Source organism: Miniopterus natalensis, chromosome 1, assembly GCF_054644295.1.
Source record: "Miniopterus natalensis isolate mMinNat1 chromosome 1, mMinNat1.hap1, whole genome shotgun sequence".
In the NCBI taxonomy this organism is placed as follows: domain Eukaryota; kingdom Metazoa; phylum Chordata; class Mammalia; order Chiroptera; family Miniopteridae; genus Miniopterus; species Miniopterus natalensis.
In genome coordinates this window covers 51,392,237-51,417,352 of record NC_142081.1, presented here as the reverse complement: position 1 = coordinate 51,417,352, position 25,116 = coordinate 51,392,237, and the positions used below count along the sequence as shown (strand labels likewise).

General features: G+C 38.1%; 1 protein-coding gene across 1 annotated transcript in view; it reads left to right on the top strand.

Moving 5' to 3' along the window:
- The window catches only part of TMOD3 (tropomodulin 3), a 61,928-nt gene that overhangs the window by 10,489 nt on the left and 26,323 nt on the right, over window positions 1–25,116 (top strand). Inside the window, exons 2-3 of the mRNA XM_016224816.2 lie at window positions 12,657–12,847; window positions 15,073–15,229. Of these exons, the coding sequence (XP_016080302.1) occupies window positions 12,722–12,847; window positions 15,073–15,229 (283 nt within the window). The 5' untranslated portion in view covers window positions 12,657–12,721. The remainder of the gene's footprint in view (window positions 1–12,656; window positions 12,848–15,072; window positions 15,230–25,116) is intronic.

Here is a 25,116-nt window from a genome sequence, read left to right as displayed (position 1 = left end):
GCTGAGAAGTAAGTGACTTGCTTAAAGTCACAGAGCCCTTAAGGCCATAGATCTACTGACCCCCCAGATCAGTGCTAGGAGCTAAGTGCTGGGCTTTTTTATCCCAGAGAATTCTGGTATTCCTTCTGGCTTTGTTTGTTTTTCCTTTTGAGTGAGAATTGAATTCTGTTAGATACTTACCTTTGTCAGTTTGTTTGGGAAAGACTCAGAAGTGTTCCATCAGGCAGTCTAAAGATAGAGAGGATTCTCCTTATTCTAGCCAAAGGAAGGGGGATTGAGTTACATCTAGCTAAAATTTAGAACTTTTCATTTATTTTTAAAACTAGGTTTCCCCCTTAAATATTTAAAACTTGTTACTATCTTATTTCTATTAGAATCCAACCAGACCCATCCTCCCCCCAAAAGGGAAAAGGTTGAATTTATTAGAAACAATGAATTTTACTAAAGAGAGATTTTTGGTTGATAAGAAATGGCATGGAAGAATTAAAACGCTAGTAGAATGACACAGGATAGGGAGACACTTTAAGGAAGGACTTTATTTTCAACAGTTATCTACAGTACTATTTGACATTTTGGCCAAGATCATGCAATTACAAAAATAATACACACACACACACAAGTAACAGTAGTAACTATATATTGTGTGTATATTACTATTTATTTTGTGATCATTGATTTGGTAAATCTTCATATTAAAACCGTCCTCTGACATTTTCCACATCTTGTGGGCTTATTTTGGTGGTTAAATTAGTTCTTATAATCCCTTAGAGCACTTTCTTCCCTGTTTTACCAAAACCTTACCTTTTTAAAATCTCTAGAATGGTGATACTAACTTTCATCCAAAATTATTTGATGGCTTATTCACTGTTAATAATCAGATCTGCAAGCATGGCTAACTTCAATCATGTACCTCATCATTCTAGGCACATTTTGTTCAGAATAGTTGATTTCTTCAGGGATAGTTTCCTCATTTGGAGGTATATTTTTCTGCATAAACACATTTTCAGTTGAATAATCATGTACTTATTAATCTTTATTGTGGTACAAATGTTGATACATAGAATTGCTAGAGGATAGGATTCTGCATACCTGTGGGTGTAAAAAGAAAGTAGAGAAGGAGAAGAGACACCCCAGTGATGGATTCTTTTCAATGCACCACTCAGGCTGGACTCTAATGTAAGGTGGCAGGAGAAGGGAATTAGATTTGTTTTCACTATATGCCCAGCTTTTCTGGTCACCATTTTTGTAAATTGAGAGAGAGAAAGTGTTTCAAAAGAAAATAGAAAAGCATTAAGCTCTTACATTTAACATTAAACCTATAATTGAATATTACAGCCTCTGTGCCTTGTTTGTGCCATATCTTTGATCTTGTGGTCTCTTTTTTTAATATTTTATTTTTGTTTTATTTTTCATTATTTATTTATTTTTTAATCCTCACCTGAGAATATTTTTTCCATTGTTTTACAGAGAGAGTGGAAGGGAGAGAGGAGGGAGAGAGGAACACCGATGTGAGAGAGACACATCATTGGTTGCCTCCTGCACGCGTGCCCTGACTGGGCCCAGGAATTGAGCTTGCAACCCAGGTACGTGCCCTTGGCTGGAATCGAACCCAAGACCCTTCAGTCCTCAAGCAGATGCTCTAACCACTAAGCCAAATCAGCTAGGGTGATCTTGTGATCTCTTAAATTACAGTTTGAGAAACATTTATAAAGTAGGGGGCCTAGAACAAGAATCTGTTCTGTGCAGCCCCGGCAATGTAGCTCAGTTGGTTGGATCATCTTCCCCATACGCCAAGGTTTTGGGTTGGATCCCCAGTCAGGGCACATGCAAGAATCAACCAATGAATGCATAAATAGGTGGAGCAACAAATCTCCCCTCCCCTCCCCTCCCCTCCCCTCCCCTCCCCTCCCCTCCCCTCCCCTCCCCTTTCCCCTTTCTCTCCCCTCCCCTTTCCTCTCCCCTCTCTCAAAATCAATCAGTAAAAACAAAACAAAAATTTTAAAAAGGAATCTGTTTTATACAATTTTCTCAAATTCTTTTCCTCTCATTCCCATGGTTCCTTTCCTCTCCCCATGTCCCTACCCTACCTCTCCATTCCAGTGCCTCCCCTCCCCCAGAACAGAACATTAAATGAAAGGGGCACTTAATAAAAGTATGAAAATATATATATTGATTTGAAGGTAGGGAAATTGGTAAGGTTGAAAAAGGAATTTTTCAGAATTAAGGGGAAAAAATCTGGTCTGAAGGCTAGGAAATTGACAAGGGATGAAACTGAGGAAAGATGTTAGCATTTTACCTTTTGTTCACTGCAGAAACTTCAACTTGCTCTTAGCATGGTTTCTTTTAGACCTAGCCTAGTTTATTTTAGGATTTTGTATATAGTCCAATGCTTACTAACTTAGTGGATTAAGAAAATTCTTGCAAGAGGAAGAATGAGTCATAGCGATACTTCCCTTTGGGAGAAAAAGAGAAAGAATACCCTCAGATTAGCCTCTCTGTTATATACTTGGAATTGATTCAGCATTTTGATTGATGGCTAAGCACTGATAAGCTTCTCTTGCAAGCCACCTCATGTTGTATTTGGTTTTGTCCACAGTATGACTGGTAGAAGGCTCTTTTAGGTTAACCAGCAGAGAGAGAATTCTGTAACCTCATTACCCTGAGAAACTCATTCAAATGATGTCATTTCTATTTTAAGATTTTGTTGTTTGTAACAACTTTTAGAAATGCTTCAACATTTGTTAATCTACCCAGTCTATTAAATAACCCACACACCCACACATACCCCCCCCCCCCAAAAAAAAAAGAAGAAGAAGAAAAGGAGAAGGAGACTGAAAAACATTTGGTACTGAGAAACTGTAGGTTAAGGGTGTGGCTCTTGCGGCATTGGTCTTAGGTATGCACAGACTAGGTTCCCCTCTGACCTTGCCCTGTATCTCTGATGCTGCAACTCCACCAAAAAGAATAAAGAGAGGAGTGGGCTAGGACTAGGAGCTGTTTTGGCTGCCTTGAGTCAGAAAAGGAAGTGGGGTACTCACATGGGAGCCACAAAGCCTCTCAGTAGTCTTGTTGAAAGAGTGTTTTTGAAGTAGTATGAGCACCTTGTTAACTGTTTCCTTATAATAATCACAGAAATGATCTGACTGCTTTCTACATACAGGTTGCCCTCAGTAACCTGCTTCCAATTAAATCTCTTTTGTTTTGGCCCTAACAAGTTTTTCTGGGCTGCCCTCAAACTTCAAGCTTTCTTTTCTTACCTTATGCTTTGGGGATCTATAGATCTCATTTTTTAAAGAATTCAAGATGGTGTCAGTAGCAATGGCAGGAATGATAGGACTGCTTAGCTAATCTCATACTTGAGTTGGTTAGTTTCCATGAAACTTTTTTTAAAAATTTTATTATTGTTTATTGTATTACAGATGTCCCTTTTTCTCCCCAATGACCCGTTCCACCCCGTTCCTTCCCCCTCCCCAGTCCCTCTCCCCACCATTGTCCATGTCCTTGGGTTGTGTATATATGCATATAAATTCTTTGGTTACTCTCTCCCACTCCACCTACCCACCCTCCTCCATCCCTCTGACATTCATCAGTCTCATCTATGCTTCCATGTCATTGAATCTATTCTGTTCATCAGTTTATTAAGTTCTTTAGATTCCACGTATAAGCGAAATCATGTGATATTTGTCTTTCGCTGCCTGGCTTATTTCTCTTAGCATAATATTCTCGAGGTCCATCCATACTGTCCCAAAGGGTACGAGATTCTTCTTCTTTACAGCTGCGTAGTATTTCATGGTGTAAATTTCCCACAGCTTTTTTATCCACTCATCTACTGATGGGCACTTGGTCTGTTTCCAGATCTTAGCTATTGTAAACTGTGCTGCTATGAACATCGGGGTACGTATATCCTTTCTGATGAATGTTTCAGGATTCTTAGGATACATTCCTAGGAGTGGAATCACTGGGTCGAATGGCAGCTCCATTTTTAATTTTTTGAGGAACCTCCATACTGTTTTCCATAGTGGCTGCACCAGTCTGCATTCCCACCAGCAGTGTACTAGGGTTCCCCTTTCTCCACCCCCTCGCCAGCACATGTCGTTTGTTGATTTGTTGATGGCAGCCATTCTGACAGGTGTGAAGTGATACCTCATTGTGGTTTTAATCTGCATCTCTCTGATGATTAGCGACGTGGAGCATTTTCTCCTGTGTCTCTTGGCCCTCTGTATGTCTTCTTTGGAGAAGTGTCTATTTAAGTCCTTTGCCCACTTCTTAATTGGTTTGTTTGTCTTTCTCTTGCTGAGTGCTATGTGTTCTTTGTACACTTTGGAAATTAGCCCCTTATCAGATTCATCCTTGGCAAATATGTTTTCCCAGACTGTGGGGTTCCTTTGTATTTTGAGGCTGTTTTCTTTTGCTGTGCAGAAGCTTTTTAGTTTGATGTAGTCCCATATGTTTATCTTTTCCTTTGTTTCTCTTGCCCTTGGAGATGTATCAGTGAAAAGTCCACTAGGTGGAATGTCTGTGACTTTACTGCCTATGTTTTCTTCCAAGATTTTTATGGTTTCGTGACTTACATTTAAGTCTTTTATCCATTTTGAGTTTATTTTTGTGTATGGTGAAAGTTGGTGGTCTAGTTTCATTCTTTTGCATGTATCTGTCCAATTTTCCCAGCCCCACTTATTGAAGAGACTGTCCTTACTCCATTGGATACTCTTGCCTCCTTTGTGAAATATTAACTGACCATAATGGCGTGGGTTTATTTCTGGGGTCTCTGTTCTGTTCCATTGATCTGTATGCCTGTTGTTGTACCAATACCAGGCCGTTTTGATTACAGTGGCTTTGTAATATAGTTTGAAGTCTGGTAATGTGATCCCTCCCACTCTCTTCTTTTTTCTCAAGATGGCTGCAGCTATTCGGGGTCTTTTTTAGTTCCATATAAATTTTTGAAATGTTTGTTCTAGATCTGTGAAATATGCTCTTGGTATTTTCATAGGAATTGCATTAAATTTATAAATTGCTTTGGGTAGTATAGACATTTTAATGATATTAATTCTTCCAATCCATGAGCATGGTATCTTCTTCCACTTGTTTATCCATGAAACTTTTACACAGAATAATCAACTACCATTTTCTGAATTTTCTCTGTGCAGAGCAACTACCTCACTCAGATGTGCCCACATTTTGGTCAACCATAGCATCCCAAGAACCCCACGAAAATCGTTATTTAATGCACTGTCTTTTAGGCTTCATTGTGTAGAAGAGTCAGTGAACCAAACAGAAGGATAGATTTAACATCCAATTTATTTCCTTTAAAAAATATCTTTACTATAAAAGTAATACACATTATATACAACTAAAATGAAATGGTTTTTCATTTTTTAGAAGTTAAATACTATGCACATAGAGCTTTGGATGTGGTGGACACAAAGTGCATTTTTTTGGTTATAATTAGTGTTATCTGCAATCATAACCTTATAAAAAGGAAATGACCTTAGGAGACTTAAAACTCCCTTGCACTTGAGGAATCTGCTATATACTATCAGAGATAGATATGCATACTCCGCCTCTGCTTTTAACAGTGCCAAGAATAAAGAGATGACTTTCTTTACTCCAGCCTGCTCCATGAAAGAATGTTCCTCAAACCAACAGAGATGAAACTCAAGCCTAACATTAAAGAAGAGAGCATTTAAATGCTTTAAACGTTAAACTCTCCAGGCAGAGATCACTTATTTTAAAATTGTTTCCAGATTAATTCTGAAGCCAGGTCCAAACAAAAAAGAAAAAGGAATGTTGATTTGAAATTTTTACCAAAGCAAATTGAAACAGATACTTATGAAATTATTGGATGTTAAACCATATCCAGTTCAAAAGATTACATGGATATTTATCTAGAGGGAATATTTTGATCCTAACTACTATTATCTAATATATGTCAACATTGAAATATTTTTATTTAAAAATAAACTATGTAATCACTAAAAGTTTTCTTTGCCATGAAAGGATAATGAGACTACCAGCCAATAGACAATATGTGAAACAAAATGACAAGGCTGAATTTAATACTTACTATAACAAGGGAGAGCTGTGCTGGTTAGGCATAGTCTCTCTGAGCAGAGGTGACCAATTTATTATACAGGGTTTTGGGGAAGTGTGGAATTCCTGGACTGGCAAACTTTTCAAGGCCATAGTGACACCATTTGTAGATGGCAAGATTATTTGGTGAGTCTGTTGATTGGTTGGCTGTCACTTAGAGTACTGTTTACTGGAGGGGGGTCTATTCCTAATTGGCTGGCCTTTGGAAGTGAGAGGCTGAAGGTGATTGGTTGACTTGCAAAGGCAAATTGTTGATTTTTTTATTTTATGACTTCTTGTTAAAATGCTACAGAAAAATCTTCTCTATGTTTGTGGGAACTTTTAATTCTAATTCTCCATATTAAATACATACAATTAGTTGCACAATGCAGGCATATTCAGCAGGTCCTTGAATAATGTTTTATTCATCGTTTCCCTTATAACATTGAGAAGGTACTGTAGGAACTTAACTCTTTATATCAATTATCTTGTTGGTAAAATTGGTTTCATTATATATATTTTCGCTTAAAGTTGCAGAACTTATTGATGATGTTAGGTGAGGACTTATTGTATTTAAATTTTTTTTTGAGGTATAATTCCGAGTAAGGGGAGAAAATCTTAAGTGCACAGCTTAATAAACTTTTTACGTATGTATGTACTTGTGTTTAACTACCACCCAGTTTAAGATATGGCACCTTTTCATCACCCCAGAAATTTCTCTGATGCCTCTACCTTATCAATACCTCCTAATAGGTATTTCCATTTCTATGGGTTAGTTTTGCCTGTTCTTGAATTTTATATACATGAAAGCATGTAATATGCATTCTTTTTTGTCTAGCTTTTTATATTCCTTTCAACATAATGCATGTGAGATTCCTTCATGTTTTTGCACATGTCAGTAGTTGTTCTTTATTACTATGTAGTATTCTATTTTATGGCTATTCCACAATTCATTTGTGTATTCTCTTGTAATAGACATTTGTGTCATTTTCAGGTTGGGGATATTATGAATAAAGTTGCAGTGAACATTTTTTACATCTTATTTTATTAACATAACAAGCTTTTCCCTTTAGTATATAGCTGGGAGTGAAATTGCTTTGTCATTATGGTATGAGTTGTTTAGTTTTAGTACATATTGCCAAATAGTTTTCCAAAGTGTATGAATCAATTTGCACTCCACCAGCAATTTATGAGAGTTTCAGTTGCTCCATATCCTTGTCAACACTTCAGCTAGGCCTTGAAGAATGTGTAGGGGTTTGATGGAGGACAGAGGTAGATGAGAAAGAATGCCTTCATTCTAGAGAGAGGGAACAAAAATAAGCAAAGGCATAGAGACCTAAAATTTTTTGGCATATTTGGAGTATAGGCTGTGTGATGGGGAGCAGCTGGAGATAATATTGGAAAGTTAGCTAGGACCAGGTTGTAAACTTTGTATTTTATGCTGAGGAATTTGGATTTTATCTTATAGGTCAGGGGTTTGCAAACTTTTTCTGCAAAGGGCCAGATAGTGAATATTTTAGGATTTGTAGACCATCTGGTCTCTCTGTTGCATTTATTTAACTTTGCCATTATAGCAAAAGAGCAGCCATGAACAATACATAAATGAATGAATGTGACTGTGTTCCAGTAAAACATTTGCCCATTGATACCATAGTTTGCCTAATCCTGTTGTAGGTAATATGAGTCTATATGGGGGTTTTGAACCAGAGAACACTTACTGAAATCAAGTGAAGCAGTGGCAGAGTGAAAAGGAAAGTATACTGTGGCAACAGCCCCTATAGACTTTGGGGACTATTTTAACAATTTTTTTGGTCTGTGAATAGGACAAGATAGGCTGCATTAAGAGTGGAAGACTTAGTTATCTGAGTTTACATGATGTGAGAGCTTTCTAGAGCAGTGGATCTCAAAGTGTAGTTCCTGACTGAGGCCACTTGGGAGTATGTTAGAAGTGCAGATCCTCAGTGCTACTGCAGACCAAGTCAGTCAGGAAACTGAGGGTGGAGCCTGGAATCTGTCTGTGTCTTATCAAGCCTTCCCAGGGATTTCTAAAACTTGAAAACTGTTACTCCAAACAGTGAATTTAAGGATGAAGAATTAAACAGTCTGAACATGCCAGAATTTCAAATTTATAAGTTTTCTACTTCCCTACTTACCTGGCAAAACTAATTTTTGTTTATGTATAAACTTCTTGCTTACATATATTTTAAATGACTGAGGATTTAATGCTTAGTAAAACTATTCCTGTGTTTTGTAAATTGTCTGTTACTTTTTTATTAATTGTATTTTACATTAGCTTGGGGATTTAAAAAAGTTCCTGTAGCCCTAGCCAGTTTGGCTCAGTGGTTAGAGCATTGGCCCTCAGACTGAAGGGTCTCAGGTTCTATTCTGGTCAAGGGCACATACCTTGGTTGCAAGCTTGATCCTGGCCGAGGTTAGGGTTTGTGTGGGAAGCAACCAGCGGATGTGTCTCTCTCATATTGATGTTTCTCTCTCTCTCCCCCCCTTCCACTGTCTCTAAAAGGCAGTGGAAAAAACATCCTCAGGTGAGGATTAAAAAAAAAATTCCTGTAGACACAGTATAAATTGAAAATACTTTTCTAGCAACTGGATTCACCTCTTCATCACTCAGAATTCGTTCCCCTTCCAGTAGACAGATGTCAAAGCACAAGCAAGTGAGGACAGGTTCTCCCTGGGATAGAGGGATAGAAAGGCAAGCAAAGCACTGCTTCCAGAGTTTCCCTTCCTGAGGAGTTTCTGAGCTTCTCCTACTAACACTTGGACCATTTTCAGTACCTAGACATTCCTCAATAGAGGAAGAGAGCTGAAAGGGACGGTACAATCAAGTTAGAGAATCTGAGAATGTTAACACCTGATGAAAGAACACTACTGATGAGTTTTGAGTGACATTAGATAGAATGAGCACTGGTTGTTTGCTTTTTATTGAAGCTTCTGGGAAACTTTAGTGTATAACCTGGAATTTCTTGCCTCTTGTCAAATTTCATTATATGACTCTGAAGGAAATGGCTTTCTATTGCTTTGTAAAGGAAAAATCAAGCCAAAGAAGTCAATTCCTTAAAAAATTAAATAAAACACACTTCAAAACATTTTTCCCTGGAAAATATCATAATAATAAACTAAGTGATAGTTGAAAGAAAATGGGAAAGATTTTTAAAAATATAACTGACAAAGATTAGTATCCAGACTATATTAAGAGCATCTATTTTTTAAAAAAATGAGGCCTGGCTGGCGTGGATCAGCTGTTGAGCATTGACCTGTGATCCAGGAGTTCTTGGTTCAATTCCCAGTAAGGGCTCATGCCCAGATTGTGGGCTCGACCCCCAGCAGGAGCTGTGCAGGAGGCAGCCAATCAGCAACTTCATCATTGATGTTTCTCTCTCTCCCTTTCCCTTCCTCTCTGAAATCAATAAAATATATATTTTTTTTAAATGACAAGTAGATTCTTCACAGAATGAGGAACATCATTAGCCAGTGAATGGACATTGAAAAGATGCTCAACCTTATCATAATTTAGCAAAATACAAATTAAAGCCACAGTGAAATTCAATTTCACATTCACCAGAATGGCAAGAAAACAAAACAAAAATACCTCTGCTAATACCAACAATTAACAGGAATGAGTAACATGAATTGTCATGTACTAAATCTTCTAGGACTATAAGTTGGTACTGTATAACCACTTTGAAAGTAGTTTGACATCACCTAGTAAAGTTGAGTATAAGTATACCCTTCCCCAGTACTTCCGTTCCGAGGTTTGAACAACTTTGAGAAACTCTCACACATGTATACCAGGAAATAGTAACAAGATTGTTTATAGCAGAAAAATAGAGGGAGAAGACTACAAAAAACTCAAATGTTCATTTATACAGTTGAATACTATATAGAAATGAAAATGAAAGTACAGCTTTAAGCATCAACTCAAAACAATCTTAAGTGAAAAAAGCAAGTCATAGAAGGGTACCTACTGTATGAGCCCATTTGTATAAAGTGCAAATAAAAGGGCAGAACTGAAACTGTTAAGGATATATACTTTTAAGGCAAAGCTGTAGAGGAAAGCCATAGAATATACACTCTTGTATATTCTATCTGTTGTTGATGGCACATGACTACTGTAAACTTCAAGAAATTATATTAAACCATATTAAAAACGTATTTTTATATTGATTTTCCAAACATTAAAAAATAGCATAAAGTAAATACTCTTGGTACATATTCTTTTTTTTTTTTAATATATCTTTATTGATTTCAGAGAGAGGAAAGGAAAGGGAGAGAGAGAGATAGAAATATCAATGATGAGAGAGTCATTGATCGGCTGCCTCCTGCACGTCGCAGACTGGGAATAGAACCCACAACCCGTCGCAGACTGGGGATCGAACCCACAACCCCTGCATGTGCCCTGACCAGGAATTGAATCCTAATCGCCCGGATCCTAGATTGATGCTCAGCCTCTGAGCCACTCCCGGCCGGGCAGTACATATTCTTATACTTTATCAGTTTCTTACCTTTGTCTGTCTTAAATATGTTTGTTTATGAAGGGAGTATTTTTTTTAGTGTGGTCTAATTTTTTTATTTTTCCCCCTAAAATTACATGCCACCTTCTTTAAAAATTCATTTTATGGTTAATATATTTGAAAGTGCTGATACTTCCCATTGACTCTTCTTTGCAGACTGTATTATTTTTAGTTGAGAAAATACACTCTCAGGATACTTCGTAAGCTTGCTATCTTAAAGTTGGAAGTACAAAGTGGAGGTTTGCCAAACTTAGTAATGACAACAGTAAAAAAAAATAATTTTTAATGGGAAAATCCAGGATAACTTCTAAACCTATGAGCTTCCAGCAGAACACGTGTAAGCCAGACCTATCTCGGGCAATTACACAAAATGCCTGCAATTTAATATCTGCATAAGCACAATTCTGTTAATTTGCTTTTTAGAACCCAGGTGGTTGCTAGTCAAGTCATTCGCTGACAGACCCCTGTGGTGAACCTTCCTTTCTTCTTAGGAAATGAAAACACATAAAAGGATCCATAAAATGCTACTGAATTGAGGAGGAAAATATATTAGTTAAAATATTATGCTGGGAAAACATGGGGGAAGGAGGTAGTAAAGGAAATATACCCAAACTTTGAAGAACTGGGTGTTTTCCAGCCAAGAAAAATTTTGCCAAATCACTGAGTCTAAGGATTATTTTTTATTCACATAGGAACATTTTATGAGACAAGTGATTAACATATGTGGCTAGAATTTATAGAAATACTTAATTTTTGCTTCATACTTTTTGTGGGACTGACTTTAAGCATCCTTTCCTATAGAACAGTCCTGCAGTAACAGGAAAGATTCTGCTTATTGAGTCACCTCATAGCTATTTGGGAGAGATCCACGCAGTAAGGAAATGGCGAAGGTCATTTTCTATAATCAGTTTCTCCTGACCAGCCTTGCCAATTAGTGGATGACATATCTCAGCATGTTGTTTTTTGGTGTTTTTTGTGTGTTTTTTATCCTCACTTGAGGATGTTTTTTCCATTGCTTTTCAGAGAATGGGAGGGGGAGAGAGAGAGAGAGAAACATTGATGTGAGAGAGACACATAGATGGGTTGCCTCCTGCATGTGCCCCAACCTGGGCCAGGGATCGAGCCTGCAACCGAAGTACGTGCCCTTGGCTGGAATAGAACCCCAGACCCTTCAGTCCGAGGGCCAGTGCTCTAACTACTGAGCCAGACTGGCTAGGGCTCAGCATGGTTTCGAATATTTTACTGAAACAGTTTCAGAATGCTGTATTTTTTCCTTTGAAAGCGCCTTTAAATTTTTTTTAATGCACTTTTTTTTTTTTTTAAATCCTCACCTGAGGATATTTTTTCCATTGCTTTTTCAGAGAGAGTGAAGGGGAGGGAGAGACATTGATGTGAAAGAGACACATAGATTGGTTGCCTCCTCACATGCCCCCAATGGGGTTGGAGCCTGCAACCGAGGTACGTGCCGCCGTTGGCCGAAATCTAACCCAGGACCCTTCAGCCCGAGGGCCGACGCTCTAATCACTGAGCAAACCGGCTAGGACTTTAATGCACTTTTTAAAAAAATGTTTTCTTTCCAGTGACAAGAGGCTATTCCTTCCATGGGGAGTGCATCTGTATCCCCCCCCATATTAATATTGAGTCAGAAAATGTTCTTCTAAGCAACTTACAGTAAACCTTAAACAGACTATGCTTCAACAAACTACCCCGGTAGCAATCATTTGGAAGCCATTGATGGAAAAATTTGTATTTTGGCACAAATTACAAGCTGCGCCCCCCCCCCCCCCCCCCAAAACTCAGTTATCAGAAAAGGTAAATTCTGTCAAATAGACATTTTAATGGATTTGAATTTTATTCTCTCCTTCCCCTCTTTTTTCCCCAGTGTATTTTTGTTGTTGTTAACAAAAGACAAAAGGCATTGAATGATCTGTAGAAAAGGGTGTGTGTGATACATGGTCAAAGAATATATGACATGGAAATTATATTTCATTTAACCTAATAATAGATCTAAGTAGGTGGAAATGATGTTTTAAATGTTTTTGTTTCTTCTCTCCACAGTTGTAAGAAAAAGTAGAAATCACTTCTGGCTATTGAATAGCAAAAACTAAGTGACACTGCAAGCCATGGCACTACCATTCCGTAAGGACTTAGAAAAGTACAAGGACCTGGATGAAGATGAGCTCCTTGGGAACCTATCAGAATTAGAACTGAAACAACTGGAAACTGTTCTTGATGATCTCGACCCTGAAGTAGGTGCTAGCTAATGAAGAAGAGTGAAATAATCTTTTGGACCCTTTGAAACTAAGCTTATTTTATTTTATTGAATTTATTGGGGTGACATTGGTTAATAAAATGATATAGGTTTCAGGGGTACAGTTCTATAATAGATCATCTGTATATTGTATTGTGTGTTCACCACCCCAAACCAAGTCTCCTTCATTGACACCTCTTTATCCAAGTGAACGTTTTGTCTCTTCTCCAGATCCCCCACTCTACCTCCATATCTTTACTGTTGTAACTGTTTTAAACTGCTTTCTTCATCACCCTTATTTTAAAACATCTCCTAAAATTCTCTACTGTAAGAAATTGTTTCTGTCTGGGCAGAGAGGTATATTTTTGGTTTTTGTTTGTTTTGTTTTTTTAATGTACCTTTATTGACTTCAGAGAGAGGAAGGGAGAGGGAGAGAGAGAGAGAGAAACATCAGTGATGAGTCATTGATCGGCTTCCTCCTTCACGCCCCCTACTGAGGATCGAGCCCACAACCCTGGCATGTGCCCTGACCAGGAATCAAACTGCCATCTCCTGGATCATAGGTCGATGCTCAACCGCTGAGCTACACCCGGCCAGGCGAGAGGAATGTTTTTGGTAAAATGCAGCAGACGATTAACTCTGATATATGCCAACCTCTGTTGCTCTTCAGAGTTACCTATACCAGGATGGCTACAGCATAGTGTGTCTCTGCAAGGTTCTTTATGACTTTGAATGTAATTGTTACCCTTCTGAAAGATGCTCATCGAATTGAATGAGTTTCTTGTCATTGGTAGAATAGATCTAAGTAGACTCTCAGCAATACTGCAGTCCCCGTGAGCAGACCTGATTGTTTGTATATTGTTTTAATTTGCATAGTGGATGTTGTTTGTCTTATGAATTACACAGCTAAGGTAGAGACCCTTGACCCTTGAATTGTTATTCCCTGGTATGCATTGGGGGAGAAGGAGGCAGTGAGGGGAGAACTCTGAGGTTATGGCTACTTTACCTGAAGGTAATGGTTGCTAGGCTTCTTTATTAGGTTTCTTTATGCCAAGACATGGATTTTTAGTGCCTTTTAGGATTGAGGTAGAGTTTGTTTTATAAAACTGTTTTTGTTACTATCACATATTCTTTTCTTGCTGGGATGTTTTTTTAATATTTATGAGAATACACGCCTATTCTCAACATTACTTTAGCATTTGGATAAGGTATCATATCAGTACCATAGACCAAATCCCTTAACCATAATTGTTATTATAAAGAAAAGTTTCCAGTACACCTAAATCTAGGGGAAAACTTAGAATAATGGTGCTGTTTTGATCATGTCTCAGTAATATCTTCTACGTGAAGGTCAGCCTATTTGAATCAAATGGTAGTAACTGAAGAGTTCATCTAGTCCAGGGTTTCTGAACCTTAGCTATTGGCATTTGGGACTGGATAATTGTTATTGTGGGGGCTGTCCAATACGTTGTAGGATGGTTAGCAGCATCCCTGGCCTCTACTCACTACAGGCCAATAGCATACCTCCTCTGTTTTAAAATGCACCTTTTAATCAGATATATGGTAAGATGACAGGGCAATAACGGCCTTGAAAGAAGAGTTTATTGCTTAAAGCTCCCAACAGCAGGAGGCACACCAAGCTACACAGGGCCACATGGGGAAGCACCAGGGTTCGTCAGGAAGCAGAAAGAGCTAGGAACAGGCATGGCCTGGAACCTTTATTGTGGTTTGTAAGGGAAGGAATAGGTGTGCTTTTCAGAGTGGACGGGAGAGAAACATCAGTGTGAGAGAGACACATCCATTGGTTGCCTCCCAGACAAGCTCCAACTGGGGCTGAGGATGGAGCCTGCAACTGAGGAATGTGCCCTTGGGCATAATCAGACCCAGAACCCTTCAGTCCTTGGGCCAACCTTAACCACTGAGCCAAACTGGCTAGGGCTGTCCCAGGACATTTTAAAAGTAAAGGGTGTTTTCTGCTAGTAGAATACTTGCTAAAGAAAATGTTTTTGTATCTATTTTAATAGGAATGTAAGTGAATACTGCCTAATTTAAAAAAAACCCCACTTTGGAACACTTTTACATTGCAGCCCTAAAATCCTGTAATAAAGTGTTTCATGCCTATATCACATTCTAATCTATAATTGTTTCTTCTCTGAGTAATCTATGTAAGCATATAGCATTCGCATTCTTGGTGGTCATAATAGTTTATTCATTCTCTGGCAGAATGCCCTTCTGCCTGCAGGGTTCCGACAAAAGAACCAGACCTCAAAGTCTGCCACAGGGCCATTTGATAGAGAGCACCTCCTGTCATATCTGGAGAAGGAAGCTTTGGAGCATAAGGACCGGGAAGACTATGTGCCTTACACTGGAGAAAAAAAAGGTAAACACAGAATTTTGTGGTCATTATTTAATAACACTTGATTTTTCTTTTTATAGATAGGTCTGAAGAACATAATATTTTCAGAGGTACAGCATGGATACCCTTAAACATATGGTAGTGTTGACTTAAAAATTGTTAGATAATTTGGGCATTTTATTTACATTTTTCAACAACTTGGCCAATAAGTTCCTTCTTAATGATTTGTTAGTGAGGTTTTATTACACAGTGATTTTATATAATACTCTTTAGCTCTCTGCTTTAACAAATACTGAAAGTGTACTGAGGTAAAAACCTTTAAATCAGTAGTATATTAGAGAGTGGAAACAATGTCAAAGTGCTGCTGTCTTCTAACTCTTGTCTTTGCAGTCGAATGTCATAAAATAATTCAGGTCATATTTTCAAAAATGCTTTTTAAAGGATACTCTATAGACTTCCTTAGTATTTCATAGTTATAATCTTCAATACTTTGTAATCATTATTTTCAGGGAATTTTTCTAGTCCAAGTCTTTCCCATTGCAGATTTCAACTTTACATAGTATCAATAGAGCCTGAGAACAGCTGTGTGTGTGTGTTGTTTTTTTTAACAGCTGTGTTTTTAAAAGTATTACTTAACATGATGACATGAGTTAAGTTTTTCCGTTTTCAGTTCAGGTTGGCCTAAACAGCCAGATTCTACTTGCCCTCTTATTTAGGATACCACACAGGAACACTGGGGAATGGTGGGAGCAGTCTTAGAGCTGAAGAGCAGCTTTTTCAGGCACTGTTTTTACACCTGAATCCTGAGTGGTCTGGGCAGGAAGAATGGTTAGAGCATAGTGCTTTCTCCTAGTGAGGCATTAGCTTTTTATTTGCGAAAGACGTCTTTCTCAAGAATTTGGCCGTAGCTATGTCACATGTAAGGGAAGCCAAAAATTTTATTTTAGCATTCCAGCTTCTGTAATAGAGGAGGGCTAGTTAATGACTTTTAAGTAGGAATTTCATAAGGTCTACATCAGGCCTTTTAAAATTATGTACCATCCCCAGCCCCTCTGCTCTTTCTGTAGACCCCACCTCACCCCCACCATTTTTAGTTGAGAAATCACTATCTTTAGCTACTTGTATTAATCATGGTTCTCTAGAGAACCAAGACCAAAAAGACACACACACGTGTGTGTGTGTGTGTGTGTGTGTGTGTGTGTGTTTAGAGGAAGTTATTTTAAAAAATTTGCTCATGTGGTTGTAAGTCTCAAATCTGTAGGATAGGCCAGTATCCCGGAGACCCAGGGAAGAGGAGTAGCAGTTTGAGTCTGTTGGCAGAATTCCTTTTTGCTCAGAAAAGAAGAGTCTTTGTTCTATTAAGGTCTTTGGCTTATTGGATGAGGCCCACCACATTAGGTCTTTACTCAAAGTTCACTCTTTTAAATGTTAAACTCATCCAAAAACGCTATCATAGAAACAAACAATATTTGACCATGTATCTGGGCACCATGCTCAGCCATATTAGCACATAAAATTAACTGTCTATTAGAGGTGTTAATGTCATGTTCCTCGGGTGTTTTGGGCCAGAAAAAGATTTGAAAATTAGTGCATAGTTTCAAGTGTGGAGAAACTATGCAAAAGCATCAGTTCCTTTGTATTTGTCATAGAAAAGACTGCTCACTATATTTTCATCTGTACAACCATACCTGTAACACTATTTATAGCTTGAATTCTGTTTATATAGAACACAATTTTATGAGAATAAAGATTAGTTGATTACCTTTTACTATTATGTGCGTTTCAGATAGACTCGAGGGGTATAATTAGGAAGGAGAACAGAGGTACAAGCAGGGAGAGATGTGAGAAAAAGGGATAACCAAAAAAATATGGAATTTGAGGATGAGAAAATAAGAGATGTGAAAGCTGCATTTGTCCTAAGCAGATCCAGGAAACTTCCCAGTATGCTCTTTGTTTCATAATCTCCAGTTACCTAGGAAAAGATCTTGGAGGATTAGAGGAGGTAAGAAAGAAGGTAGAGAATTGTGGAAAATAAGAAAATATCAGCCAGGCCGGGCATGGCTCAGCAGTTGAGCATTGACCTAGAATCCAGGAGATCGAGGTTCGATTCCCAGTCAGGACACATGCCCAGGTTGCGAGCTCGATCCCCAGTTGGGCGTGTGCAGGAGGCAGCTGGTCAATGACTCTCTCATCATTGATATTTCAACTCTCCCTTTCCCTCTCCCTTCCTGTCTCTGAAATCAATAAAGATATATTTTAAAAAGATCAGAGTTGAGACATAGAGGTGAGGAAGATGGGTGACAATAAGGAAAAAATGCTATATCTTTAACTATAGAGTGATAGTTTTTGTTTCCTTTTATATATTTTAAATTTTTTTCTTATTTCTCATGTTAGGTTTTAGATGGGCATGAAATAAATGAAAGTAGTTGAATTTAAAAGCAAGTAATTTTGCATTCACAATCAGTAGTTTTCTTTTTATGACATATTCAGTAGTTTTACTGCCACTTTTAGTTATGTATGTCTGTTAAATACTATTTATGGGCAGCAATGATACAGTGATTAAGACCAGGGCATTTTTAAAATAATGAACTTTTTATTGAAGTGTAACATGTTTACAGAATATGCACAAACCAGAAGGATACAGATCCATGAGTTATATTGTAACACACCCATTAATCACAAGGCATTATCAGCATCTCTAAAAGGTCCCTTTAGCTTCCTCCCAGTCTTCTTTTCAGTGGTAACCGCCATTGCTGCGTCTAATACGATTGATTAGTTATGCCTTGTTTGAACTTTATATAAATGAAATCATGCATTCTGGGGACCTGCCTTGCCTACTTTATAAAGTTTTTGTGGGAACCAAATTTGTCGAAGGCTCCAGTAAAATCACTATAAAAATTCTTTACAGTGTAATCATTGTAAAGGGTCATATGGTGATGTTATAACCAAACAAGAGATTTCCATTTTCTCTTGGAGGAATTGTCCAGAACCAGAGAGATGAGTTTTTGAGTTTCAGCAATTCATCTGATTAAAGCAAATACTACCACCCTAGATTGGGTGGGGGTCAAGCCTTAAAAGCCATATTACAGTGCTATGAAACTGAAGATGGGCAAATTCGTCTTCAACAATTGGGAACTTTGGTTGTAGAGCTCTCCTTTGAAATATAGCTAAAAGCCAGCTCTAATCTTCTCAGAATGCCTTAGGCACCCATCCTTAAATTAATTAGCCTTGGTTATCATTAGTCACTAATATGCCTTCCTTTCTTTGAGTCTCATTCCCAAGATCTTGATCACATTCTAGAAGATCCTCATAATAATTTGTTTATATGTTATTAGTATACCTCCTAATCAAGCTAAATGTGAATTCCCTCCTTAGCTCTGAAAACCCAGAAGGTTGTTTTTTTAAAGGTGCCTCTCCCATGGCCCTTTACCCTGAACACCTAGGTGAGTCCCAAGTTTTTTATTTAATAGCTTATGTCACAGGAGATAGACTTTCAGATTGAGGATGCCTTCCCAGGCAGTAGAGGTTCTTTGTAAAACAGTTGGCAAACCTACCTCTCTTAAGAAACAAAAGCATTTTACTTTTTTTGTGTACTTAGACTAATTAGAATTCGTAAAATGTGCCATTGGTCTCTAAATCATTTTTCATACTAAGATGACTGCTCTCAGAGTTCAGTATTAAATGACAGCATTAGCTTTCTGTGTCAGGAAATGTTATAGTGATTCCACTCAGTTCCTTGAACTTCTTTCAAGTTACATGCCAAAATGACATAGTGATCCTATAAATTACTTTTAAAGATCAATCAGATAATACTTGATTGTTTAAATCAAAAAATTGGGAACCACTAAAAGGAATAGTTATCCAATTATTATTTTTTAAATATATCTTTATTGATTTCAGAGAAAGGAAAGGAGACGGAGAGAGAGAGATAGAAACATCAGTGATGAGAGAGTCATTGATTGGCTGCAGCCCACAACCCGGGCATGTGCCCTGACCGGGAATCGAACCCTGATCGCCGGGATCCTAGGTCGACGCTTAACCACTGAGCCACGCCCGGCTGGGCTAGTTATCCAGTTATTAAAGTCAGCTACTTTCTCATATTCTGAGACCAATTAAGTGACAGTTATATTTGTTACTCTTTCACTTTAAGGTATACCCTCTCTCTGGAGCTAAAATTACATAGAAATGGCATAATGGAGGGAATCTGCATAAAACTGAAAATTGGATATTTCAAGATTTTTCCTTTTGACCACAAACAAAAACTGTATACTCATGCCAAATTTTATCTTTCTAGATCATCTCAAAATGTCTTAAGACCTGGTACACTAACAAGCACACTTCAGAGTTGTTATGTATAATTAATAATTTCATTTTGTGATTTGTGAAATGATTGTTCATAATTGTATATTTTACAGAATTAAAAGTTTATGTCAACATCTAAGAAGGAGGAATTAATCCTAATTAAGTGAAGTTCAGGCATTGTGTCTTCAATACATTTTGGGGGATATTTTTTCCTACACCAGTGAACGTTCTGCTTTTAGTAGTATTGTTTTAGTAACAGGGGGAAAAAAGTATTAGGTAGCTTGGAAGGCACAGCTGACAAAAGATGTATTAAGGATTGTTTTTAAGTGCCTTACTTACAGTAGAATCCGCAATGTACATCTGTTCATCTAAATCTAACACGCTCGTGGTAGGAATAGTATCATGGTATCAATTGATCTTTCCCATGAGTCTACTGTGTTCAAAGAAATCACAGGGTTGAGAAAAGTAAACAGTACCATAATTCCAATATACGTTCCTTGTACTTGAAAATATGATATTAAAATGTTGGGGAGCTTTTTACCTCTTTCTCCTTGAAAATTTGTAAAATATGTAACTGAAGCACTGAGTAAGACAAGGATGCATACTCTGAAGGAGAGTATGCATGCAGCTCTTCTCATTCTCGAGAATGGTGAAAATGGACAAAGTGCTGACTATAGAGCTGATTATTATTTCCCATCATATTTTTACATATCTTGAGTATTCTGTTTCCAAAATGGATAAGGTATAAGAGCCTTGCCGTGATTTTCACACTTGGAGAAATAATTTGCCCTAGTCTTTATTCTTACTGACTCGCTTTGCTTTGCTTTGCCAGGAGTCTTCCTGCCCACTTCTAAAATCACACGTCACCCTTACCTAGACTAGGACTTTTTTCTGGGTGCCTCTTAGTTCATGGACAGACGTGCTGCACCTTATACACTACACTCAGGTGCACCAGTGAATTCCATTGGAGCTTCTGACTCACCCAGATTGGGCTACTCCCTTCTTGCGGAGCACAAATGCTCTCGCTGTTGGCCTGTGGGGTAGAGCCATTATGTTGTTTTCCCTTCCCCACCCTGAGAAAGGAATGCCCTTGGGTTTCATTCTCACAAACTCATCCGCCCCACCCTGCTTACTAAAGGTGAATTTAACCAGATTGCCTTCAACTAAGGATTTCTCATATTCTTTTCAAGTTATTTATTTACAATTGCTCTAGTTTTCCAGAAAGCTTACTGTAGTTGCTCATTTCTAAAAGTCTTTCCTCACCTTGCTGAGTACATGATTTCTGTGGAGGAAGGGCAGACCTGATGCCTCAGTAAACCAAAAAGGTGGTGGTTATTACCTTTCTCAATCAACAGGATTATGTAACTGCAGATGAGTAATTATTTTACACTAAATTCCAGATAAAGACTGGCTCTTACTTTGTACTCACTTCTTATGAGTTCTAAATATCCCTTTATACCTCTAAAAAGTGGTCTTTCCAGACACTGAAGCTGATATTTGAAATAGGCTGCTTAAATAGTCCTGCAGATGCTGGCATTTCCTTTTCTGAGTGGTCATTGTATCTTTTGAATGATTCACTGATTACTCTTGGGGTAAGGAGTTAGCCAGATGGTTTGTTCATCACTCACGTTAAGATCTTGTTTTAGCCCGGCCGGGCGTGGCTCAGCGTTTGAGCGTCGACCTAGGATCCAGGCGATCGGGGTTCAATTCCTGGTCAGGGCACATGCCCGGGTTGCAGGCTCGATCAATGACTCATCATTGATGTTTCTATCTCTCTCTCTCCCTCTCCTTTCCTCTCTCTGAAATCAATAAAGATATATTTTTTAAAAAAATTTAGGAGGTGAGACTGAGGAATGTTCAGTCTAGGGCTAATTATTTCTCTGCTACTGAGGCAAGACCCTTCTGAGTTTTCTACCCAGTGTCCTGTGAATTATGAGGTTTTCCAGTTGGCTGGTGGGAACAGGTTCTATTCCCAGTCCTGCATGAGCCCAGGCACTATTATCTCTAATATTTTCAGATGGTTTTTCCTTGGCCCAAGGTAGTTTCATCACATACATGTGCTGATCAGTACGCTGCTGAATACTAAGAGGTGGCCCTCTGCAGATCTCCAAATCTGGCTTACTCTGTAACTCTCCCCTCGCTGGTACTCTGTCCTGCAGATGCTAACTACCTGATCTTTCTGGACCCCAGCTCTGTCTCCTCAGTTCAGAGAGTTTACCAGACTCTGCCTGGTTCCTGGTCCCTGTGCTGGAGCCAGGACACTTTCTCCAGGCAGTAAGCTTGGTGATTGTAGGGCTCACTTTATTTCTCGTCTCTCAGGAATCACTGTCCTTTGTTGCCTGATGATCAGTGTCTTGATCACGTTCATATATTTTTTCCATTTTCAGGTTGTTTTAGTCATGGAGATAAATCCTGTCCCTAATACAACATTTTGACCAGAAGTAGAAGCCTCCAGAATCAGATACTATAGATAGCCTATTTCCCCAACTAGAATATAAGCTCCCGAAAGGAAGGGCTCTTTTTTTAAATTTATTTATTATTTTATCTTTATTTTTTTAATCCTTACCCGAGGATATTTTTTCCATTGCTTTTCAGAGAGTGGAAAAGAGGGAGGGAGGGAGGGAGGGAGGGAGGGAGGGAGGGAGGGAGGGAGGGGGGGGGGGGAGGGAGGGAGGGAGGGAGGGGGAGGGAGGGAGGGAAGGAGAGACAGACATCCATGTGAGAGAGACACATTGATTGGTTGCCTCCCTCACAGGCCCTGACTGGGGCTGAGGATCGAGCCTCTAACTGAGGTATGTGCCCTTGGTCGGAATTGAACCCAGGACCCTTTAGTCTGAGGGCTGACTCTAACCACTGAGCATAATTGGCTAGGGCAGGAAAGGATCTTTTATTATATTTTCCTTATGGTGTTTTTCTAGCTCATTGTCTAGTATACACAAACTCTAAACATTTGTTTAATATTTATTAATGAGCATATTATAGTATTGAGCAGATTTCATGTGTGTTGTTGGGTCAAAAAAATGCCTTTTCAGGATCTCTTCCGTTATCCTTTAGTTAGGTTGATTTGAAGTTCGTGTGCTTCCTGTCGAAAGGTATATCCCAAAGCCCCCAGTGGAGATTATAGTGGCCTAGTTGCCGTAAATCTTTCCTGGAACCAGGTAGCTTATAAACATACAAACTGTAAAATTAGAGCCTTTCACCTCTGTAAGAATGAAATAACCAAGAACTATTTCTCTTTCTGGTTATTATGCTTTTTATATACTCAGCAAGGATGGGAGCTGTGACTCAGATACTCTTAACATTGTGATAGCGGTAACTCGACAACAGAGCAGAAGAGATGAGAACTAGTGAAGAATGGTCCTGGCAATAAAATTAACATGGTTCGTAATCTCTCCCCCTGATTTTGGAACAATGATTAGGATCTTGGCAAGATAGTCCTTTTTTCCCCGTCTTGGTACAAACGGTTTTGGATAAATGCCATGCATTGAAGTTACTATAATATGAATCCTTATCTTGGTTTCTTCTGTTTCCTTAGCTGCCATTTTATAGTTGCAGAAACATTACTGAACTATTTTAATATTTTTAGCAACCAAGAGCCGCAGCCCTGTTTTTGTTTGTTTTGTTTCATTGGGGGAGGGAGGGAGCAGGACATGTCATTTCATACTTGTCTGAGAGATTTCTTCTGATCTAGTCATTGTTTATTTTCATATTTTGTTGCAATGTTGTAAAGAACTGTGATTTCATTTTTAAAAATCCAGTGTTAGACTTTGCTATGTTAAATAAGAAAATTAAAGTCATTTGGATAGAATGCTGTCTGCTGAAAATAAAAGTGAGTATTTTCTTGGACATTATGTTATTTTCAAATAAATACAGATATAATAGTTATAAGTCAGGGCTTTTGACCATCTTTCAAGAAGAGGAAAAGTAAAATTAGATCAATACAGGATAACATCCTATTTTCAGAGCTATTGTACAGATAAGTGTTTATTAACTTGAGTAGGTAAGAATCAGAACCATGTAGAGAATATCCATGCCTAACCCTGGCTGGTATGGCTCAGTTGGTTGAGCGTTGTCCTGTGCACTGAAAGGTCTGAAAGGTCACCAGTTCAATTCCAGATCAGGGCACATACCCAGGTTGTGGGCTCAGTCCCTGGTTGTGGTGCATTTGGGAGACAATCAATTGATGCCTCTCTCTCTCTCTCTCTCTCTCTCTCTCTCTCTCTCTCTCTCTCTCTCCCCCCCCACTTCTCTCTCTCTCTCAAAAGAAATCAATAGAAATAAATTAAATATATATATATATACCTATGCCTAGCCAACCCTCACTCCCTGAGTTTAAGGAACCACTGGTATAGACACTTGGTTGGATCTGGTTTTCAGTTCTCCTGGGTTGCTAGTTTTGGAACACTCTATCTGTCTCTCTCCCTCACATACACATGCAAAAAATTCCAGGGGAAATAACAATAAAGAATTAACATGTGTCTGTTATGTTTACTATAGACCAATTCCTTTATATATGTTAAATCATTTTATCAGAATGAGGCTGAGATTTCTGTAAAGAATAATCCATAATTTGAAAAAACACATCAGAAGTAACAGCATACTAAAATGAATACTAATAAGTGCGTTAAGAGATGGTTTTGGATAAAAACAGTATCAAATTTGCAAATTTTCTCACCCTTTGCAAAAACACAGGCACAGCCTATGTAACACCTCTACATCTAATAAAAGCCTAACGTTTCACTTATCCTGCAAGACACTGAGGGCACAGATCGAATTAACCATTAGAAAGGACATTTATTAGCATTTCATAGTAATTAAGATTTTTAACGTTAATCTGATGGATATAAAACTAATTTAAATTAACACACATTTAGAAAGGTGTTTTCTGTTATATGGAATCGATCCAGCAATTTGCTAGTTATGTATTTCTCAGAAAACAGCTGATTTTGACTAAGAAATACACATTGTCTAGCCGAATGTGTCTCAAAAATTATTTTTTCTTTGTTTTCTCTCTGCATTTTAGGGGGCCAAACATAAATTTACTTATAACGACCCCAAAAACCCATGTTTAATATTGTTGGTCCTTTTTGTTTTTAACATCTTTATTAAAATGCAATCCACATCATAAAATTTATCCATTTAAAATGTACAGTTCAGTGGTGTATAGTACATTCTTAGAGTTGTTCAACTATCACCACACTCAAATGTAGAACATTTTTATCATCCCCAAAAGAAACCCTGTACCCATTAGCAGTTAATCTCCATTCCTCACTCTAATCTCTAGCTCTAGGAAATCACTAATCTACTTTTTGTCCCTCTAAATTTGCCTGCTCTGGACATTTCATATGAATGGACTCATACAATATGTATTGATGACTGGCTTCTTTCACTTAGCATGTGTTAGAATTTCATCCATGTTATAGCATGTATCAGTGCTTCATACCTTCTAATGATGAATCATATTTCACTTATGATTCACAGTCTATTTATCTTTTCATCATCGATGGACATTTAGAATGTTTATACTTTTTAACTTATAAATAAGGGTGCTGTGAACATTTGTATACAAGTTGTTGTGTAGACACATTTTTATTTCTCTTGGGTATACA